Raw genomic sequence first — 23,071 nt, 5'->3', positions numbered from 1 at the left:
CATGATGTGCTACAAGAAGTTGTTGAGAAAACATGTAATGTCCGCTTAAATAAACTGTGAGGTTTTAAACTGTGAAGGTCAAAAATTCAAAGCTTGAGTATGAAACTAAAACCAATATTAGCAGAATAGTTAGTCTCTCTCTCTGATAATGCTATGACTGCAACAGCCTGATTTATAATTTTCATTTTCTGCTCTAAACTGATGGCTTTCCTCCTCTTTATTTCACTACAAGCAGGAGACATACTTAGGCGTTTGGAAGACATGCTTTAATTACTAAAATTGCTGTTTGAAAACGTTTGAACCAGAAAAAGATACACTATATTGAGACAACTTTAATCCGTCGACCACTTACAAGAGTGGGGCATTTCACAGGGCGACAGATTCGCGTCCATCGTACGTTGCTGCCTGTGGCTGTTGAGTGAAATTTTTATATTTTTATATTTTGTCGTATCGTTATGGTTATTATCAGATCGAAAAATCGTAAGCCTCATCATAGATTATATTTTTTCCTATATAATGTGCTGTGATAATCTCAGACTAATAATGCTGTGTGTGTGTGTGTGTGTTTGATTAGGTGCTGGCTAACCTGGTGATGGAGGAGCTCTTGCCGTCTCTGCAGACAGAGCTGCTGCCCAAGCTGAAGGGGAAGAAAGCTGAGAGAAAGAGAGTGTGGTTCACGGTGAGTTTCTATGTATAGACACGCGTGACTCAAAAACTGCAGAAAGTCATTCCAACATCAACAAAAATTACTTGAAATCTCAAAAATCTCACCCACCTCATTTCTAATACTAATTTCATTTCAATTCATGAGAGCTGCCGAGTTTATAGTCACCGCTGCCAGTAAGGCACTGTTTATTTATTTATTTATTTATTTTAGAAAAATAAAAATGATGAGAAAATTATTTGGGTATAATTTGTCACCACTGCATGATGAACAGACATGGAAATGCGATTTTTGGTACTCTCCTTTTTTTGTTTGGTTTTCTGTCGGCTGCAAACATGTATATTTTGTTTTAGGCTACACAAAAGAACTAAAAGGAGAAAAAAGTTGATATTACAATCTGAAATGTCAGACATGTACAATATGTGAGACATATGGGTAGGGATATGTATTTGGCATGGATATGAAACAAGATTTCCAAGATTGGGACTTTTGGTAAATGCTAAATTGTATTTTGTTAGTGAGTAGTACCTGTACTGTAAAGTTATATCTATGTATATTTAAATGTGTACATAGATATAATGTACACATTTTATGTTTTAGTTTTTTTTTCTTCATACATTTCAGAAGACATTACATGTGTGCACACTTCAAGTAAAAAAAAACGAATTAACACCCTTTCTTACATTTTCCAGACTGTGGAGGCGACTTATGAGCTGGTACAGCAGCAGCTCAATGAGGGACTGCAGAGGTTAAAGAAGGAGTGCAGTGAGATTGACAAACAGCAGGAGACACTCATTCGTTCTGACTTGGACGAGATCATCAACTCCAGAAACTTCCTAAAGTCTAAACTGCAAGGTAAAAGGAATAGAGATGAAAAAAGGTTCTTAGATGCATCACGATACGGAAAGGAACTAGTATAAATATACAAAAGAGTATTTAATAATAAAAACATTTTTATAAAAAAAATATCAAACTGAGAGGAGTATCATAAAAAGTAACAAAAATATCATTTTTGTTATTTACACTTTTTCAAAGAATAAATATATTAACACACCTTAATTGACAGTGTGAGAGTTCAACACTGAGGGAACATGCAGAAGAGAGTAGGTTGTAAAGCAGTATTAGCTTAGTCGTTAACTTTGGATCAGAAGTTCAAATCCCAGCATCACCAAGCTGTCACTGCTGGGCCCCTTGGCAAGGCTCTTAATTATGAGATATTTGTAAGACACTCTGGATATGGGTGTCTGCTAAAAATGCAATAAATGTAGACTGTAGAGGGCTTATATGAATATTGTCTTGTATATATGTCCTAAGATACCATATTCTGTATATGATCTCAATCAGGGTTTCTGTGGCATCTTAAAAAGTAAAAAAAAAAAAAAAAAATGTCTAAAAATGTAAATTTTAGTTCTTAAAAAGTCTTCAATTCACTGTTCTAAGGCACATTAAAATGCTCTCACAGCACTTTAGAATGTTTTTTTTCTTTTTTAATTTCCATGGTGTTTAGTTCTTTTTTCGGTAGTCCAAATATAATATCCACAAATGAGACCAATGTGCAACAGCCAGTCAGCTTTCTGTTATTGGTGTGAAACTCTTTTGGATTGTACCACAGATAAAAAAAAAACCTGATTTTATTTTTCAGCTATGGGGAAGTGCAAGTTTATGTAGGGCTTGGTTAAGTCCAAATGCTAACAAAGTAATTGTGGTTTTTGATGTCATGATATAAGTCTTAAATTTAGCTCTAAATAGTCTTAAATGGGTCCTAAAAAGTCTTCAGTTTGACCTGCAGAAGCCCTGATCAATGTTCAGTTCACAAAAAAGCATATTTATACATATTTATACATAAACATTCCTCTGTGGGTGATTTCTTTAGTAGAAATAAGAACATTAATGAGTGGACGTGTATTTATGTGCGTGTGTCTCAGGCCTAGTCTCAGAACCAGCGATGAAGTATTGCTCTGAGAGTGTATCTCCGTATCTGGCCTCTATTCTGGAGGAGTTGATGGGTCCTGTGAGTTCCGGGTTCCAGGCTGTGAGACAGCGTTTGGAGACAGAACTGAACCGAATTTGCACGGACTTTCAATCTGGAGGAAATAAAGAAGAACTCACTAAAGTAAGACTTGGAAGAAGAGTTGAATAAGTTGCAATTGTAATTTAACATCAAAATTTTTAAGATTTCGAACCCATTGTAGATTTGACAATTGAATGTTATTATTCAGTACTATTGTACTGGAAAAGCTATTATTCACTGTGAACGTTAGCCCAGTTATAAAGAGGTTGGGTAGAAGCACCTTACAAGCTCATGAACTATCAGTGTTCACTTGTTTTACAAAGGGGTCTGGTACTTAGGGATCTCTGGTTGATGTTGAATGCTGATAATTAAAAGTGTATTATAATTCATAGTAGTTTGTGAAACAGAATGTGAATGTTGCTGGATTACGTTAGAATTTAATGAAAAATATTGGTGTTGCTGCCCCCAACTGCTCCAGTAGGGTATTACATTTTCTCCAGAAATAATGTGGCTTATTAGGGTTATAGTGGGTTTTTGATATGTTGTTTGATAGCGTATGTGCGTGTCTGTTGGTGAATCTTGGATTTTGTATGATGTTGAATTAAATGTTGGTTTCTGTATCATATGTTTAAGGCTTTAGCGGAGGTGTCTCATGTTCAGCTGGAGGACTGTTATCAGCACGTCTCCGTGCTGAAGGAACAGCTACAGGAGCTTCGAAGCCGCTTCAGGTTCTCCAACTCGACATTGGTGGTGCACAAGACACAAAGCTACATGCAGCAGGTATGCTTCATGTTGCAGCTTCGCTCTGTGGACCATCATCTTAATGGCACAACTTCTGTCTTAGTCATGATTGACTTTTAAATATTTTGTACTGTGGCTCATTCTTTAGTTGGACAAAATATTCCTTATACAGATAAAGAATTCTTTGTTTTATGGGTGGTTTGTTTATTTTAGCTAATGGAGAATGCCGTGTACACATTCGAGTTGCTGCTTCAGTCAGCTATCAAAGATGAACCCGAGAAATTGGTTACAGTCATGGAGAAAGCCAAGCTTCGGATGCTTAAGGTGAGTGAGCATTATGTTCAATTTGATTTAAACTATTTCGTGCAAAAATGATGCAATGACCTTTATTTTGTGAACATTAATACTATTTACTATTTATACATTTCAGCAATATGACTATGACAGCAGCACAGTTAGGAAGAGAATTTTCCATGAGGCTCTGGTGGACATCACTTTTCCAGCCATCAGAAGAAACCTGGCCCCCAGCTGTAAAACTGTAATTACTTGCATTCCACCAGCACTCACACACTATGGCCAAAACATGAGTCATAATATCTCATTTGATTTCCCTGGGAAAATAGTGTAAAAGATTAAAAACTCTATGATATAACTAAGATTGATAACCAGCCAGCAGAACTGAAATGAAACAAGGCAGAACAGCTTTTAACTTCATACTTAACACGGCTGCACTACATGTTTTATAATAAAGTCTGTCCCCTTGGCAGCCATATTGGCACCAGTCCAAAGCAGTTACGTCCAAGAACAGGCCTCTATCTACTTAAAGAAGAGAGAGATAAAAATAGAACTGGCAAACACTGTGTAAATAGTTTGTGGACTAACACAAACATTGTTTTTTTACCAGTTGCTCTAAGGCCAAACTTACCGATATCATATTTGGTTTCAACACAGATCTAACTTTTGATTCTGATTTCTAAAATAAGCAAATAAATCCTTTATTACATATTCAAGGAACACTGAAATGAATTAAATTAAAGACTAACTACTAAAATCAATCAAATCACATATGACATTGTTTAGTATTGATAGAAAATGTTAAATATATAACGAGCGAATAAAGATCTACACTTGCCCATTACACATTAGATAAGGCTAAATCTCATTTATGGGATATGAAATCATATATATATGACCAGAGATCAGTTTAATCACCAAATGCACTAAACATATGAGTTGTTGGCATTTGTATATGTCTAATTTACTTGACTGAATAAGGACAAAAGCCAATAGTTAAGTCATTAAGATCTGTCCCAGAGAGAGACATTCACCATGTGTTAGGATCTGATAAACCTGGAATTTTCCAATTACTCCATTTCTACATACATTTACTAAGATTTTTTATCTTTGTACTGAATGAGTTTTCTTATGTTAACTTTTTCTGTAGGAGCTCCAGCACTATGAGCAGTACATCTTTGCAGATTACACAAACTTTATCCAAGTGGAGAACGTCTACGAGGATATAATGCTGAACATCCTGAATAATGAAGTGAACAAAGGTAGAATAACTTTCTTCAACAAATTTGTAGTTAGAGTTAAATCTTATAGTAAATAGTAAAATCTGGATATTATACTTGAATCACAACAATGCTAAAGTCTGTAAGAGATGGTAATTGTCTTCTCTCTTGGTGAAAAAAAAATTCCTATTATCTCCACTGCCTAGATCATTTAACAGAAATGTCTTTATTTCTATGCAGTGGTAAAAGAAGCAGCCACTCTGAAGAAGCACAACCTGTTTGTGGACAGCACCGAGCTGCAGTGTCTAAGTCAGAGCAGCCTTACAGACAGTCGCACTCCACCTCGCTCTGCCCCATCCAGTCCAGCCGTAGTGCAATCTGCAGTTGCAGCACAAAAAGCAGAGCAGATATCCAGCTCATCTATAGTGGAAAATGGCAGTTCACAGAAGCAATCAGTGGAAGAGAAACAAGAATTGGCAAATGAATTATCTCAGACCGCTGAAGCACAACCATCTAAACCCAGTGAGCATTCAGCTTGTGCATCTGTAGATTCTCCAGATCAATCTAAGATCCCTTCCCAACCCCTATCCGATTCCTCAGCGGGGAATTGTGATATTTCTGTGGATAAACCTGACATCGTGTCCTGCACCTCATTACCAGAAGAAGCTGATGCTACAGCACAGACCCAAGCTTTGATATCTACTGTGAATGATTTCAAGACTTCTCCTGTTATTATTGTGTCAGAACCTGACTCGAATGTGGATCAAACCATTTCTGTCAACGTACCAATTGAAGTTAATACAGAAAATCCTGTTCTTCCAGCTTCTGTGCAAGAAAATCAGAGTGTCAGTGCTTTAGAAGAGACAAAGGTTGAGAGTGCAAATCAGTGTCATTCTGAGATCTGTGATGCCGTGCTTGCAACCACTGAGGAGCCACAGAGTGGTACAGTCCAGCCTGATACAACCGAAGCTGAAAATAATTCAGGTCCCCAGACTAAGGACACAGAAGACACACAAATAGAAACACATTTCTGCGAATCCTCTTCCACTAAAGATGACACCGCAGTCACTGAGACACCAGCAGAGAGCATAATGGAGAGTTCCAGCAGTACCAACACAAACGGACTCCCCATTATCCCTGATCCTCCAGCAGAGGGCGAGAGTGACATGACTGCACACTCAGACGAGGTAGTGTCTGAAGGCACCACAGCTCCACACCGAGACTCTGTCAGTGAGGATGAAGAAGCAGAAGCAGCACTGGACAGTGTGAAGTGCATCAGAGATCTGGTGGTGGAAATAATTGAGGTAGAGGACATTGTGAATCCCTGTCCAGATAGTAGGGAAACTCAATAGAGGCCTCTGAAATAGAGAAGTGAATGATCTCCTAGGGGACTTGGACTGCACAAGGGCTTTTAGAAGCAACTAAACAAAATCGTATCACAATAACGTCTAACTCGGTTACTCAAAATGCTTTTCCTGAAATATTGTAATTAAATCTTACCACATTTTTTTGTTTGTTTTTTGTACACTGACATTCCAAGATTAAAAAAAGGATATCAGAAGTTTATATAATTTTAAATATATAGTTAAGAATTAGTTTAGTTAGCACTGCACTTTGTATGTAACACTTATTCTCTTTTGAATATCTCAATTATATTTGCAGATGCTTTTGTATGATTTAGTATTACATTCTACTTTAAAATCAGATCTCTAATAAGGGTTTCGCACGGTACATCAGTGAGCTCCGAGTGCCACTGAGAGCGTAATCTGGTGTCTAAATACAATATCACTCATATATTGGACTGCTACATAACTGCAATAAACAAATGTTTTCTGTGAGCATTGTTTTACAATTCAAAATGTGGATGTGACCTTTTTTCATTATTTTATTTAGATAATAACCTAATAAATATGAAACACATTTGTAATAGAGGTTAAACAGAGACAACTCTAAATGCCCAGAATACTACTCTGAATCTTAACTCTTCTTTCTTTCCAGTAAACTTTAATAATTGTATTAATGACCACACGACCCTGATAATTAAAATACAAAAGACGTCCGAAACAAAGTCTTGAGATTCATTATATTTAATGATGACCAGATATATGGACCAGTATGTTAGTTGTACTTAACTCAAATCTATATAATACTGGTGCAAAGATGTACATACGAGTTTGAAAGAAGTGAACGCAAATAGGTTTAAAATTGTCATGCATTTGCTGACTAGACAAATATGTGAGAGGTATTCATTCTTCGAAGCCGGAGTGCGGCAGAGTCCACCCTTGCTGACTCTCTCTTTACACAAAAGTCATCCTCCAGCTGCAGATGTACATCTTGCAGCTCTCCTACTGTTTTCTCTTCACGCTCCAAATGGTGCTTTAGCATAGCTTTGCCCTAGAATACACACATAATACGGTTTAACTGCACCATACAGGTTCAGGAAATGTTAACCAATGTTGTGTATGCACTCGTACTTTAATGATACACAAACCATTTAAAGTGTTCATAATTATGTCTGTCTTTTTTTCTCTTATTAATCAAGTGGATTACAAACATTTAGACTGTTATAATATTATGTCGATTACACTACCTGTGCTAGGAGTCTGGTCTCAGGCAGCTGAAAAGTTGGGTGTCTCTCATACACCTGCACAATAGGCCTGTTAATCCTTTCTCTGCAGAACAGGTCACCAGAGGAGACTGGACCCTACAGCAGAAACATAGTGTGTGTTAAATCATGTCAAGTCAAGAAGCTTTTATTATCATTTCAACCATATATAGCTGACGCATTACACAGTAAAATGAAACAACGTTCCTCCTGAACCCTGGTGCTACGTACAACAACAATCCCAGAAAACAGAAAACACAGGGATAAGGACTGTAAGTGTCCACACCACATAAAGTGCATGTGTGCAACCTGGTGCAAACAGTGCAAGACAACACAAGACAGTACAGGACAGTGCAAGACAAATACACAAAATAGCGCCACCACTAAACCTGTTGTATATTGCACTCTGAGTGTAAGAGACGTAAAGTGAACAGTAACAAAAATGTAAACAAATTGTTGTGCAAAAGAGCAATAGAAGCAATTCAGAAAAAATGTGCAAAAACGGCATGTAAACAGTTTATGGTAATGAAGTGATGTAATGTGTTTTCCCCTCAAAAATACTTGGTTTGCTATTTTATTACAAGAATGATGTCCGATGTCAATTCTAATATTATCCTTACCAGTGGTAACCGTATTAAAGCCCATCGTTTTTTACTGTATTTAAGTAGCTTTTTTTCACGTATCTGTTCTTTACTGAAGAATTTCTATTTGGGGAGACTTTAACTTCACTACATTGCAAAGTCAAATATTTTAATTTAATTTTCAACTACATTTTGTGAAATCAGTCGTTCCTTTTTATTTATGAGTGGATAAAAACATAACCGGTCAAGCACAAAGCAAACCACCAATCAGAGAGAGCATGGTTTAAACTTGTTTTGATTACCGCTTGGTGGTCACACCCTTGGCCTTAATTACGCAAAATAAATATTTTTAAGTAGTTAAAAAAAAGGTTTTGGGTTCATGATCATTTGAATAAATATTAATTAGTGTTTGACTCATTGATATCATTCAATTAATAGATCGGTGTGCTAAAAGTAACAGTCTTTTCACATAAACTGTGTTGATTAGGCAAGAGTCATAACAAAAATGATAAGAACATTGTAGCCATAATATATCATAGTACTTTGGATACTTAAGAACATTTGAAGGCAAACACTTTCATACTTTTACTCAAGTGAACGTTTAAAGGAACACTTTTACTGAGGTAATATTTAACCTAGTGTATCTTTACTTTTACATTTTTTACTCAAGTATATGGTTTGTGTACTTCGTCCACCACTGATCCTGACATCAAGGACTGTAAGGGACAATACTGCAAGTTAACACATGACTACCAGAACGTACCAGAGCTCTTCCATGGCTGTAGCTGGCACACTGCATCTGTCTCTTTTTGCGGTAGATGGCCTGTCTAGTGGCTGCTGAGCTCATCGTTAGACGTTGCTAAGAAACAAAGAGTTATGAATCAATGTTGTAATGTAGGCCTATGTGCAAATGTGGGTACATTTATTTTGGGCATTGTTAACACTGAAAAATGTCACATTTTTCCATATAAGGCAATGACGGTCAGTATGATGTCAAATTGTGTCGTTACAAAATATGATCCACATCTCTGAATGCTAAGATAGCTAACTAGCCAAAAACGACCACCATGAGACGCTACAGTGTTGCAATCTGTACACACTAGTTTAGCTAGGTAATTAACTAATACTGAATTTTAAACAGTTGAGATTGCATTTTTGCATAATAAAATAGATAATTTAATATTAAAGATTGAATTGTTAGAAAATAAAATAGCTTGTGTATGTAACAGATTACTAGAATTTAGCACAATTTCTAACTATCTGCAATAGCACGAGAATATGGGACACATAATCTTAGGTTAAAGGTGTAATGATGTTCCCAAGCCAGTAGTTTCTTAGTGTAAAAAAAAAAAAAAAAAAAAGTTTAGTATTACATTCAAGCTAGTTTGAAAAATATATTTAGCATTTTATCCATTTGGCTATCGGAAGGTGTAGAGCCCTCTGCTGCCTATGTTATGAATTGCAGTTGCTTTGAAAACATTAGCTGTGTCCTAAATTGCATACTAGTTAATATATTTTTGAATTATACACTTACAAATATGTAGTTCCAAAACTTTTTTGCAAGATCGTAAAGTCTTAAATCAATGTACTGTATACACAAGTGTGCAAGAACAACCAATCATTTTAAAACCTAAATTATCTCATGTATACTTGTGCTTTTTTAATGGACTATATTTATATGATGGTCTACAGGTTAGGTTTTCATCTCACCTGTAGACTCTGGGTTTGTGCAATTTTCTGTAGTAGACCTTCATTAACTGACTGGTGTAGAGCTGCTTGTTTCTTGATAACATCACACATGACCTGTTCAATTCTCCTGCTGTGCAGCTTAGACGTCTGCAAGACTGCTGCTGATGACTCAAGCACCTCTTTACACTCTGTGTTCGGGGGAATTTGAGATTCGTTTGTGGAACGTGTCATCTCAATTCAAAAGACAGTGTCACATAAAAGTGTTGATGTCAGTACCTGGAGTAAACGGACCAGAAGGGTCAGGTTCCAGTGAAAGAGGAGAGATTGAGGGATGGACAGATGCTGAAGGTGGTCCTTTCTGAGGGAGCAGCTCAATTACCCTGGACCTTTCAAAGGCACAGTCCAGGAGCCATCTGCTGCTTTGAGTTAGTGTCTGAATGTCACAGAGGTGCAAAGACTAGGTGAGCTATACATGTGCTGTGCACCTTTTCTAGTTTATAGTCTTGTTTTTACCTGTATTTGAGTTAAAGTTTCTTTCAGCAGAACGTCCAGGTTCCACTTCAGCTCGTTCAAGCCTTTTTTCTCATGGCAGAGCAGAAAATCAGCTTCATCTTTTTCCTTCAGTGAAAAACATTTGATTTAAAATATTAGAAAAGTAAAGCATGACAAAAAATGAACTGTGTCTCTAATTAAATGTTAGTCCTTGCTTATATTGATTTCCAATCCCATCCCCTCTGCGAAACTTAACACATGCCTAGGAAGTTAATATGATGGGAAAAGGAAGTTAAACTGGAAAGATCTTCTTAAACTTGGAGTAATGCAGACAACTGGCAGATCTTTTTTTTTTCTTCATTAATTTTATTCAATTTGAATTGATCTGCAGTGCCTATCAAACATTTAGAAACACCTAATCTTTTATTGTATTTAAGCACCAAACTAAGTAAAAGGCAAAAACATGAATAAATTGGATGGTGCATGACTAGGGAGGTGGTAGCTCAGTGGTTAAGGCATTTGACTATGTATTGGAAGGTGACAGGTAAAAATCCCACCACCACCAAGCTGCCACTGCTGGGCCCTTGAGCAAAAGCCCTAAAACCATCCCCTGCTCAGTTGTAAGTCACTCTGGATAAGGGCGTCTGCCAAATACCGCAAATGTAAATGTAAATGTAGAACAAAAGTTCTGAAGGCTTTAACCAGAAGAACTTATATATGACAGGGAGAAGACATTAGCAGACTGCCTCACACCCACAGTCAAACAGAAGGGTGGTTGGTTAATGATTTAGTGTTGTTTTGAAGACTAATTCCTAGTGAAAGTAATACTGAACCAACATGGCCACCATTCCATACTTAAACACCATGCAATTCTGTCTGGACTGCAACAATGGTCCAATAAAATATGTCCAAGCTCGCTTAGCATTATTTAAAGAGCAAACAAACACCTGGGATGTAATCGATCATGCAATGGCCTGTCCAGTCACCACACTTAAATTCTACTCAACTGTTTTGGGATGAACTGGATCATAAGGTCAGGAAAAACAAATGTTTGGAGAAATAAACTTTCCAGATGCCAGGAGTGAGTAAAGCTAATGCCAAGGGAGGATTTTTCACTGGAAATCAAGTTTGACTGTTTATTAAGTACCAACATCTGTACATTTCTATATTTGTTTGGTCAAAGTACATTTTAAATGACTTCGTTTGTTGCATATAAGGAAAAGGAACAAAAACATAAACAAGACTAGGAGTTTCCAGAATTTTGACAGACACTGTATAACCTTCTGTAAATGATAAACATCTTTAATTTGGCCCTGATTACTGCTACATAAGAAATTCTTGTGAGAGCAGAAAAATTTGTTTTGCTATGTAATAACTACATTTTGTTTATCTTCATACACCGTATCCAGTACATCATTTGTACAAACTTCTGGTCATGACCATTGTAATGTACTAAGAAATCTGATACCAAATAAGATATTATGCGTAGTGACAGTCTACAAATGTTATCATGATACCGTTATGGTAATATTGCTCCATTCTGTGAATATCAATAGTTCTTGGTACTGTTTTTTCTCCTCCAAACCTATTAGATCCTGTAACAAAGATACATTCCTCACACCCCTTCATCCTCACTCACTGTCTCAGTTGCTGGTCTTCGTGTTCGCTCCTCTGTGGTTTTCTTGTTGACAAGCAGTGCTGTCCTGACACTTCGTAGCAGCTTCTCTAATTTCTCTTTCTGATGATTCAGCCTAGTGGCTGCTTCGTTGATCCTCCCAGCCTGTCTCCGTAAATTACCTTCTACCTGCCGTACTGCACGGGTGTATTCAGCAGACAGTGCTTTGCTGAGGCCTGCACTTTGCTCGCGAAGCGCAGGCGGTGGGAACGGGCCAGTCCCGCAAAATGAATTCAGCTTTAGTGAAAAAGATAAAAAGATAAACATGGTTACTACCACCATCAACTACATCTACCTTGCAGATATTCTTACCGACCTCTTTATCACTACAACCGATTGTACAACATCTACCTCGATTTAGTCACTAAGCAATAAAAGGTAAACTTTCTGTGGTGGTTCATTCAGGGGTGAGCAAGTGGAGGGTGGAGCTGATGAGACTAATCAGTGCGCTCTGTTGGAGCAAGACACCAGTTTAGGGGAGAGAGCCACCAAGCAGAGACGGGCAGAAGGGTTGACGAACGGTGACTGAGCGCGGGCGAAGGAGAAAGACAAAGGAAGCCGGGACGATCCGCAAGTGAGACGCACAGACGCCGGAGAAAGGCAGGACGATCCGCAAGTGAGACGCACAGACCCTGGAGGAAGCCGAGGATCCACAAGTGAGCTGCGCGGAGGAAGGCGGGACGATCCACAAGTAAAACGCACGGATGCTGGCGGAAGGGGGGGACGATCCGCAAGTGAGACGCACGGAGGAAGGCGGGACGATCCGCAAGTAAAACGCATGGGCGCTGGAGGAAGGCGGGACGATCCGCAAGTGAGACGCCAGAGGAAGGCGGGACGATCCGCAAGTGAGACACCGGAGGAAGGCGGGACGATCCACAAGTGAGACGCTGGAGGAAGGCGGGACGATCCGCAAGTGAGACACCGGAGGAAGGCGGGACTATCCGTGAGTGAGACGCACGAACGCTGGAGGAAGGCTGGACGATCTGCGAGTGAGACGCCGGCGGACGTCGAGAGGGAAAGTCATCCCGATCCTCGAGTGTGTGTGAAAATGAACGAAAATAAAGAAAGCTCTGCTTGGTGAATGATTGTCTGGTCTCTTCTGCTTTCTTCCAGCATGGAACCAGTGGGTTATTTTACACTGTCCATTAGCTGTAATCTCTCTAGATGTGGGTGTAGAAACAGATGTGCTACTCTAAATCACTGATCTCCCTACAAATAGGCTCTTACATCATGTGTTTCATATCTGATCTCTCTGGATTGGGGTGTATAGAAACAGATGGACTACAGTGATCTACCTACAAGGATCTATGTGATAAACGTATTTCCTGTGTTATTGATGGAATGATCATCTTACCAGAGTGCCAGAAGATGCAGGTCGAGTTTGTATTACGTCCTTTTTAACACTGTAGGCCCGAAGTGTTGGACCCGGGAGCTGGGATGAGTGAGGTGGAGCTCGATAGCGTGCGGTGCAATCCAGAGTGCGTACATGAGACTGGAGCACCAGGCGCTCAGCACGCCTGATGGAGCTAAGAGTTTCATCCCCTGGACATTTAGATCCGATTATGACCGCGGTATACGGAGCTGACCTAACCACCGTACCACCTTGCATTACTGACTGCACCGATCTTCACTTGCTTTGTGTCGGAAGTGTAGAGAGAACTAAAGTTATCTACTGACTCGGTTTGGTCGGGTAGAATAACGTTTGTGACGTTTCCATGGTGACCACACAACACACACACACACACACACACACACACACACACGCGCCACGTTGGCCTGGAGTGTTACGTGATACAATATGGCAGTGATGGCATTCACCAAGTCTTTTTTTTTTTTTACTGAATGGAAACTCTAACAATATATATATATATATATATATATATATATATATATATATATATATATATATATATATATATATATATATATATTTTTTATAAATAATAATAAAAAAATATGTTTAAATAGATAATTTTTTTGCATGCAGCAATTAAAACAAAATGAAGCCAAAGTACTCCATTAGTCAATCAAAATAAGTGCAATAATAAAATAAAGTAAAAATAGATATATTTAAACCTAAATGCATAAAAAAATGTCTTTACATTTATATTATGTTACTAGAAGCCAAAGCCTGTGTCTGTTTCTACCACAACTTGTGGTAACCTGTTAATAAGGATTATATTCCAACAGTAATACTTCTTACCTAAATCTATTACACGAATAAGGTCAGACAGCAACAAAGTCATTCTGCAACCCGATCAGCAGTTATCACATTACCGTTCATCTTGTCACACAATGATGTGGGGGGGGAGAAACAACAACAACAAACCAACCAACCATGATCTATTAATGACAAACCATGTGATCATTTTAGTAATAGTGTGACCGTGTTTATTGTTACTGTTCTCAATAAAGAACAACCAGGCACATAAATATAACATCAACCGTACATTACATTTCAGAATACAGGCTTTTGGGCCTACATGGAAAGAAGACAGTAGACAACAAAAGGGATTACCAAATTTCACTTGGTAGCCGCCCCTTATAAATAAAGAAATACGCAAAGATGTCTTTAAAAAATTAAAATAAAGTTTAACCAAAAAAACCCAGTAGTAGTACATTACAAAATAAAAAAATATCAATTGCAGAAATCCCAGAAATAAAAGCAGAATTACATTGCAGGCACCCTTTGGTCTGGTAGGTGATAAAAAAAAAGGAAAAGAAAAAAGGATGATTTCTTATAAAACATTGTGCTTTGGAAAGAAAATAAATTGAAACTATCACGTGACTTAGGCTGCACAAAGTCAGTATGTTATAATAGGCTGAACTAGCAGCAGAGAACAAACAATAGAAAACAATTACATGCAAGGCTTACCTTAGAAAAACATTCAACCCATAAAAAGCAGAAATGAAGATAAGGTATTTTGGCAATTGAGGCTATCAATCTGAGGCAGTATTAGTACATATAGATATGGCCGTCATAACCCAGTATATAACCACCATTCATACAGACATATACCAGCGTATATATTTTACCCCCTCCTCTCTCTCTCTCTCTCTCACACACACACACACACACACACACACACACACACACACACACACACACACACACACACACACACACAAAACAGACTTCACACAATCATAGCGTGTGTTTGAGACCGACCCTTGGTTCAACCTTACTTAAGATGTCCTGATGCAGTTCTATAAGCATGCCATCACGTTTCTCAGCATCCAAGAGAACTTGCTGGTAATAAAAAAAATTTTTTTTTAATTAATTTAATTAATTGTGACATCATAGATGTATTACACACTAATCGAAAACTGAAATTGTAGCTAATATGTGCTGTACAGTGCAGCCTCAGGGTATAACAAGAAAGAAAGTCAGGGAACACATACCTCAATGAGTTTATCTCTTTTCCGCAAACAGTCGACCAGTCGACCTTCTTCAAAATCTCTTTTCACCCTTTCAGACCTCCAGGCTTGTTCTGCCTGTTTGGTGTCTTTAATAATCTCCCTCAGCTCCCTGCGAGAGTCTTTCAGCTGTTCTGATAGTTCTGTGATGGCTTGTTCGTGTGTTTGCCTTTGGTCCTAGAAAATGTGTAAAGATATTAATAAATCATTCGGAAAATTAATCTAATGCATAGTAGATTGAAGATCAGTGACTGGTCCACTAATAGATGACAAGTTCCATAACCACAATTCTAAAACATGTATTCAGCATTCTAAAAATTGTCTGAACCTGAGTCACTTAGGTGGAGGAACACCATAGAAAATCCATGTGTGTGGAAACTTGTATTTAAAGCACAGCTGTGCAAGTTAAGACATAAAACATACAGTTTTAATAAATTCATCTAAAATACATTGGCAACAAATCAATACTTTTCACCCCACGCTGCCTGTAGGCTAATAGATTTAGGAAATGTCTCTCTCTACATGTTCAGGCATCTGACTGGCTCAGAGACAAGGGAAATATTTGTGTTTCTTAATAAGGGAGTGTCAGTTAAAATTAGAAAACTGCTAATCCCACATAAGGTAGCAAATATCATACTGTTTGTTTATTATTACTTATATATACACCTTGGCACAACTCTGGCAGATGGTAAAAATGTGGCATTTTTCCATTTTTTTTATTTTTATAAATATGAACTGTGTGTTTGCGAAATGTGCAACAGATGAGATTTCTGTGCTTTTTAAAAAAAAAAAAAAAGTTTTTCACTTAGCCACCATACCTGTATTACAGCCCCAGCTTCTTCTAAAGCTGTGCAGAGTTTTGACACTTCCTGCCTTGTGGTGGCAGTGTTTGATTCCCAATCTTTGAGGCAGCCTGAAAGCAGGGACTCCTGCTCTAGCACCTGTTGGGCCAAAGCACCCTCAGCTCCACCTCCTTGCAATCCCCGACTAATCAGAGAATCTGAAAGTGTCTGTGAACCACAAGAATGTTGTAAGTCATTTGAACTTGGTGTCACGTTTCCACTGCTTATAGCATTAATAACAACAGATTTCTTAAGAGAAAGAACCTGAACATCTTTATGAGAGCTCTCTATTGTTTGCTGCAGACGAGTGATGAGAGCTTCTTTTTCCTGCAACACTTTTTCCAGGGCTGAGTCCCGCTTTTTCCATAACCCCCTCTCTTTCTGCAAGTCCTGCAGTGTTTGAGTCTTTTCTGTCAGTTCTACTCGCAAATGCTAAAACCGAAAAGGAAATTCTGAATAAGACATGTCATTTGCATAATAAGATTGTGTGAATTTGTTTGGCCTAAATCATGTGTTTGCTTTACATTTATGACATCCTGGTTAGTCTGGAGAACACTGTTTAGAGTGAGGAGATCTCTCTCCTGACTGCTGTTTGCCTCCTGCAACACCTCCAGCTCTTTCTGCAGGCTTCTTTCTCGCTCCTTCAGTTCGGTCAGCTCAGCTTCTAGGACCCCCTAATTTCCAGTCAAGATAAGATTTTCTTTTAAGTACTAGAAGCCTGTTCCTCTAACAAAAGATAATTCAAGTGCATAGATTTGACATAAAGCTCTCTTGAAAATGTTTAATTTCATTCAAGAATTATCCAAATGAATATATGTGAAATATTGTGTGATTAATGTGTAGCACATGGTAATTGGACATGGTATGCAGTAATCTTAAATAATGTTTATAAAAAATAAAAGAAAAAAAAATTAGACCAACAAATCTTTAGCTGTTTAAAGATATTGCATCAATGTTGTATACTTGATATTATTGCTTGTAGACAAATACATACAGTACATTTTAATCCATAAAATATTATGAAAACTTTACTTGCACATTGCTCACCTCTTGATCTGAGTGTGAACTGGTCAGTTTTACTGTTACATAGCTGATGAGTTTATCAGCTTCCTCTAACCCTGAGCCAAGGTCCAAACACAGCTTTCGGATCAAAGCCACGCATTCCTGTTGAAAGGAAAGCTTAGAATCAATCACAAGTCAGTTACCTGAGGCGAGATGCTAAAACGAACTTAAAAACTTAATCGCTATGCTGAATTTTTGGAGCAACCTGAATAACTCTGTCTTTGCTTTGCAGTGAATGGCTAAGATTCCGGATCAGTCCATTTTCGTCCTCCGAGCTGCTCTTAGGATACTGCAAAAGATCCGGAGGCACACAGAAGCATATCCATTAGTCATAGCAAAAGAAATGTATTAAAAAAAAAATTTATTAGTGTTTCTGAATACTTCGTTATATGCGCACATTTTCTTTAAACAGCAAAATTCAACTGTGAAAAATGATACATTAACACTTCACTGCCACACAAACATTTATACCTACAGGACAGGTGGGTCACATGTTTGTTGTTTGGCAATGGAACCTCTGGTTATTGATTAATGAACTCAGCCTACGCTCAGAACAAACACCTCCTGCTAAGGAAGATTCCACAAACAGGAGTGCATGTGCTTAATGTGTTATTGTTTTGTGTACCTGCATTTGTGCAATTCCTCACCTGACACCACACCCACAGCATTTACACACACCCATACGTGCCTTATACACCTGATGCAACTCAGTTTGAAAAAATAGGCCAATTCAAAGTACTTAGAAACAATATGTTAATTCGTGATTAAATACACCATAGCAACAGCAGTTCAAGGGTAATATATTATAGATAATACAAAGAACGCTTGATATTTCTGCATTAGCGAGAAAGAGCAGGCTGCAGGACCGACAAAACCTGTTCTACATTTGATAGATCTTATGTTCACAGCACACCTACAAAAAGTTGCTGTCACTGTTCCATCCATTCATCAAGTGTCAGGTCAGTCATATGACAACAACAAATGTGTTAAGTAAAATAAATACATTACAGAATGATGAATACAAATCTTGAACAGCACCTGGAAGAGCATAAACAGCACTGGGATTCCAAAGTGAAGATTTTTGGTGGTTTATTACCTCACAGTGTGATTTACTGATATATTTTCAACATTGTGTAATTAACAGCATGGCTCTGATTCTATTTTTATTTTTATTTTTTAAGGCTATTCGTTTATCTGTTAGTGTGCTGAATCTTTTAAATGCTAGAACATAACCATATTTTATTTTCTGTTGTTTGTTTATTCATTTTTACCTTTTTACAAATACCCAGTGAATCATTTCACAGCTCACAGTACAACATGTACTGTGTAAACAAATATAATTCCCATAGAGGCTGCCTAAACACACCAGTAGTGGAACATCATGTAATTAGTAAATTGCTGTTTGATACCATAATTCTTACCTCTGGTAGTGACTGCTTTGACTGACTGGTCTTACTGGGAACTGAAAGGTTGCTGTTCTGAAGCCCCGCTTCCAACGTCCTGATTCGAGCTTGTGCTTCATCCAGCTGCTCTCGTAACTGCTTGACTACAAAGTGCACTTTGTTTGTGGTTACCTAAAATAAAACAAGAGTAAATATTTGAACAAATATATCACTATAAAATACAGTTTTTACTGTGTATGTAGCTTGGAAGAATTTGTTACAATCACTATACTGTATAATACGATTAGTCCTGGTCAAGTGAACAAAGTTTTTGGGGAGATTTTTGTAGCAGTGATTTATATTTCAGAATATAATTAAACAGTTCACTGGAAAACCAGTGGCACTGTTGTACTGCTGCTGTTTCCTAGTATATTTAAGGTCCACTTGTCAGTTTAGGGAGGAAGGGTCACTGAGCACCTTTATCCTATGATGAAATTTGTATCCTGATCAGAGGTTTGTCCTCCCACCAAATACAAGAGATAAAGGGTTGACATTATGTAAATCATGTGCTATGGCCTTCACAGTCGCCACACCTCAACTCAACTGAACATTAGTGAGAGATTGTAGAGCGATGTGTAAAACACACCATGGCAACCATGAAGATAAACTAACTTTTCTGGACAGAAAAAATCTGTATAGTTCCAGAGCTTTGCAGAGTCAATACTAGGTGTACTTAAGTTAGTTTATGACTCATATAGGCTTTACAATACATTGTATGCTGTAAAGATATAAATGGCTTTTTTACCACTATCAGGCAGATGATTGAACTACTTTATATATAGAAATATTTATTAATGATTATTGTTTAACAGGTAAAGACCTTGTGTCACAGATGGCAACATTGTGACAATGATTGACTAAAATTTATGAAGCAGTCTAACTGTAAAGCCCAAAATATTTCCCTGATAAACTATTTTATATTTCTAAAAATATAAGCGATACCATAGTTTATAGACTCAAATAATGTATTTTTTAAATTCTTAAATACATCACTGTGTTTCTTAAACAGAAAACTATGACCTGCATTCATGTGGAATAACAGCAGCAGCAAGACTTCCAAAATTTAATACAGTGTGACATTATATATATATATATATATCAAAAACCATTTCCTCACCTCTTTATGCAGTGGCATAAAATCATCCCTCAATTCAGTCAGTACATCGTCACTCTCTCCATTCACATCTTCCTTATCTCGTTCATCTCGCTGTACAAAATTCAGCACCCGTGTGACCCCGATCGAAGGCAATCCATCTGCACCACAGCTATTTTGTCCTTTTGCTAAAATTGGTATGCGACTTCCTGCTGGAGACCTGACTGGCTTTCCCTCTATACTTTTCAGCTTATCAAGGATGGAGTCCAAGATGACAAAATGCTCATCTGGCCAGTCAAATGGATCATAACCATCTACAGAGTCGAGCGAAGGTGCTGAAGCTGTACGAGATCGTGCTTTTAGTGAATGGCAGGAACCAGCTAAGGAGGCAGGACTGGAGCGCATCGATGGACTTCGGGGCCAGTTAAGAGGCATGCCGATTGGGGACAGGGCTTGCTCAGGTAAGTTGCGAGGAACTCCACAAATAAATTCGTAATTGGCATCGGAAACCCTTAAGGAGTCACAACACTCGCAGTTTTTCAATTTGCCGCATCTTTTACCGGTTCTCTTAAAATATGGACATGACTCAGTTTTCTCAGACCAGCATTCATACGCAGCGAGAGCCATGTTGTCACTCAGCATCTCTCGGTACGCTTTCCCAGAGTCCTTTTCTCCCAGCTCGACCTCATCTTCACTGGAGCTTCCTCTGCTCTTAAGGACAAACGGATGGTGTTGTCTATAAATATTCCATACCCACCGTCTCAAGCAATCTCTTTCCTTGGTCAGTTTCTGAAGCCTCTCCCTGGATAAAACCCGAACTCTGGCGATGACTGTGTCAAACTTAAACACTCGCTCAAGCACAGACACACATTTGCCACATATAAATTCCCCTTTTCCATTTTCCCGTGTTACAGACTGCCCCAATATGTGTGTCAGCACAGCAAGCAAGTCCAGTCCTTTATTGGGGGTGGGAAGGGTATAAGACTTGTATGGTGAACTTGAGGATCCAAGAGACAATGTACTGCCTAAAAGAAAAGAAAACAACATGCAAGGTTTAGCAATTAGGAATTTCAAATGTTTAGCTTTTAAACATACTACATATTTAAACCCAAGTGTTCTGCAAAAGTTAAAGTATATACATTACATGTAATACAATATTTGAACAAATAGCTGTTTTTAATTCTAAATGTAAACAGAATTTCTCCAAACAATAAATTACACATTTCCTTTTAAGTGAATAAAAATCCAATTTAAATACAATTTTAAAAAGTCTAAGAGTTTAAACAAAAAAAACATATATATTACACTAAAAAAGGTTCTTCTGCATTTTGTTTTGTCCAACTTTCCAAAACTGGGAGAATGCCCAAAAGGCAATGCTTTCTATCAATGCTTTGACTGACTTACAAGCAACCTAGGATGATCTTGAATCCTTGGGTAACATCATCATGCCAAAAAGTAATTTGACCCCAAACCAATAAATTAAAATAATTTTCTAAAATGCACTGATTATTATTATTCTCTAGAAAAATTTGCATATTTGCATATATAATGCATAACAACAAACTATTGCTCCTAGAGAAGTTGTTCTGTCTCTGAAAACATAAATGATGTCAATAGTCCAGAAAGTATATTTCAACAAATAATGACCCTTTAAACATTGAGGTTGAATTACAAGAGGTTTCTGTTCTTTACTCTGTAAAAATCAAACATAAAATAACGAGGACTGAAAATTATTATTTTTTTGTACATACTGAAGCATTAGATAGAGATTAAATTAAGTAATGCTGAAGTATTCCCTGTATTGGTTTCTTGATAATTTATTATTACCTTCAAAAACTGATAATTCTAAATCTAGTCGCATCAAACAGAACTTTTGTGTAGGTGTGTGTGTATTCTCCATACCCCATGGACTGCTCTGGGCAGACCAGGTTGGTGACAGCAGGACAGATGAACTCTGATTCTGGGCCCCTTTCTTATTTTGAGCTGAAAAAAGCCAGCGGCGTTGATTCCCCTGCAGGTCGCCTCCACATATACGACATGCTTCAATCTTCCTCCTAGAAGTCATCCTGCTTGAAATGGGACCTGCAGGAGATCAAGAAAAATGAGACAAAAGCATAAATGTGAGAAATCTGTTGGATCAGGGGCTTTTCAGGCAACATGCGGAAAGGTACATTAAAAACAGAAAGCGTGTACTACACAGAACATGCAGTGTAATGTGCAATGAAAGCAGGCAGTGTAGATGACAACTCTCCTGCTCTGTCCAAACAAACCTGCTGTTTACTGTGTGGACACGGACACGTCGACCTTGGGTTGCCAGATTGGGCCAATAACCACTTTACGACCTTGATTTTTAAAAGCGTCTAATCGGATTATTTGTATTTTCTGAAGTGGGATGTTTAAAAGAACATACTTTTTAACATAATCTAATTAAATATTCACATAATGTGTTCAAAAACACCCAACGATAAAGGATAATGCGCAATCTGGCAACATGACTCGGTTCGTCTGAAGTCTCTGAAATCGGCCTCTGAACTATAAAGCGATAAAAATGTGTATATAAGAGCAGTTTATACAGTTACAATAAAGCGATATTATACGCACATATCAAGACATAATATTAAAGTGCAAATAAAACGCATTCCTCGATTGGTTTTCAGTGACAAACTCGTCACGCCAAGCTTTAGCTTTCCCAATGCGAGACGTCAAGATTTGAGGACAAACCCCGAGCTGGGAATAAATGAGCAGGAGGAATGGTGCGGCACACAAACCTCCTGTGAAGTGAGATCAGAGCAGTCACAAAGCCCCATATGAAGACCGAACACGAACACCACAAGCGTCCAACTTTCTAAACTTTACTACGCACGCCTATAAAACGCAAAACTCACAAAAGAAATTGTGTCGCGTAATCTGGAACCAACAGGTGAACTTACAGGTTTAGAGAGAAAGTCGTTCAGAAATCTCCTCCGGGAGCTCGTGGTTGCGCATGCGCCGCAGACCTGATTGAGCGCGCTACGCTACCTGGCCTGTTGACGTCATCACGATCTTACCTGTTTTTTTTTTTTCGTCCAGAGGCTGCAGCTGCCACGCCGAGTTACAGACAGACAGACTGACAGACAGACAGACAATTTAGATAGATAGATAGATAGATAGATAGATAGATAGATAGATAGATAGATAGATAGATAGATAGATAGATAGACTGTGCATATGAAGAGCAAATAAATATGAAGCCTCTGAGCAGTG

At 38.0% G+C, this 23,071-nt stretch overlaps 3 protein-coding genes across 5 annotated transcripts in view; 1 reads left to right on the top strand and 2 right to left on the bottom strand.

Moving 5' to 3' along the window:
- niban1b (niban apoptosis regulator 1b) overlaps nt 1-6,789 on the top strand; it is a 25,074-nt gene extending 18,285 nt beyond the window's left edge. The window contains exons 7-14 of the mRNA XM_046863189.1: nt 575-679; nt 1,357-1,519; nt 2,590-2,777; nt 3,309-3,455; nt 3,630-3,740; nt 3,847-3,954; nt 4,861-4,972; nt 5,171-6,789. Coding sequence (XP_046719145.1) covers nt 575-679; nt 1,357-1,519; nt 2,590-2,777; nt 3,309-3,455; nt 3,630-3,740; nt 3,847-3,954; nt 4,861-4,972; nt 5,171-6,282 — 2,046 coding nt within the window. The 3' untranslated portion in view covers nt 6,283-6,789. The remainder of the gene's footprint in view (nt 1-574; nt 680-1,356; nt 1,520-2,589; nt 2,778-3,308; nt 3,456-3,629; nt 3,741-3,846; nt 3,955-4,860; nt 4,973-5,170) is intronic.
- Nucleotides 6,790-6,933: 144 nt separating this feature from the next.
- Nucleotides 6,934-13,698, bottom strand: ccdc105 (coiled-coil domain containing 105). The gene is made up of 8 exons (XM_046863190.1): nt 13,327-13,698; nt 11,937-12,209; nt 10,319-10,423; nt 10,082-10,238; nt 9,827-9,993; nt 8,880-8,975; nt 7,521-7,634; nt 6,934-7,324 (listed from the first exon to the last, which is right to left on the bottom strand). The coding sequence occupies exons 1-8, from the start codon at nt 13,579-13,581 to the stop codon at nt 7,154-7,156; spliced, it is 1,338 nt and encodes a 445-aa protein (XP_046719146.1). The 5' UTR covers nt 13,582-13,698; the 3' UTR covers nt 6,934-7,153.
- Nucleotides 13,699-14,337: 639 nt separating this feature from the next.
- Nucleotides 14,338-22,833, bottom strand: si:ch73-95l15.5. 3 transcript variants are annotated; one of them, XM_046863642.1, is made up of 11 exons: nt 22,759-22,833; nt 21,731-21,910; nt 19,853-20,853; nt 18,715-18,867; nt 17,499-17,582; nt 17,279-17,395; nt 16,756-16,905; nt 16,496-16,663; nt 16,208-16,399; nt 15,375-15,566; nt 14,338-15,222 (listed from the first exon to the last, which is right to left on the bottom strand). In XM_046863642.1, exons 2-11 carry the CDS (start codon nt 21,891-21,893, stop codon nt 15,118-15,120), a joined length of 2,325 nt encoding a protein of 774 aa, XP_046719598.1. In that variant the 5' UTR covers nt 21,894-21,910; nt 22,759-22,833; the 3' UTR covers nt 14,338-15,117. The 3 variants fall into 3 exon arrangements, with proteins under 3 accessions (XP_046719598.1, XP_046719597.1, XP_046719599.1); XM_046863641.1 differs by lacking the exon at nt 22,759-22,833 and adding an exon at nt 22,597-22,750; XM_046863643.1 differs by lacking the exon at nt 22,759-22,833 and adding an exon at nt 22,099-22,241.
- Between the last annotated feature and the right edge of the window lie 238 nt (nt 22,834-23,071).

This window comes from Silurus meridionalis, chromosome 12, assembly GCF_014805685.1.
Source record: "Silurus meridionalis isolate SWU-2019-XX chromosome 12, ASM1480568v1, whole genome shotgun sequence".
Taxonomy (NCBI): Eukaryota; Metazoa; Chordata; class Actinopteri; order Siluriformes; family Siluridae; genus Silurus; species Silurus meridionalis.
This window is presented reverse-complemented; position numbering and strand designations above follow the sequence as displayed.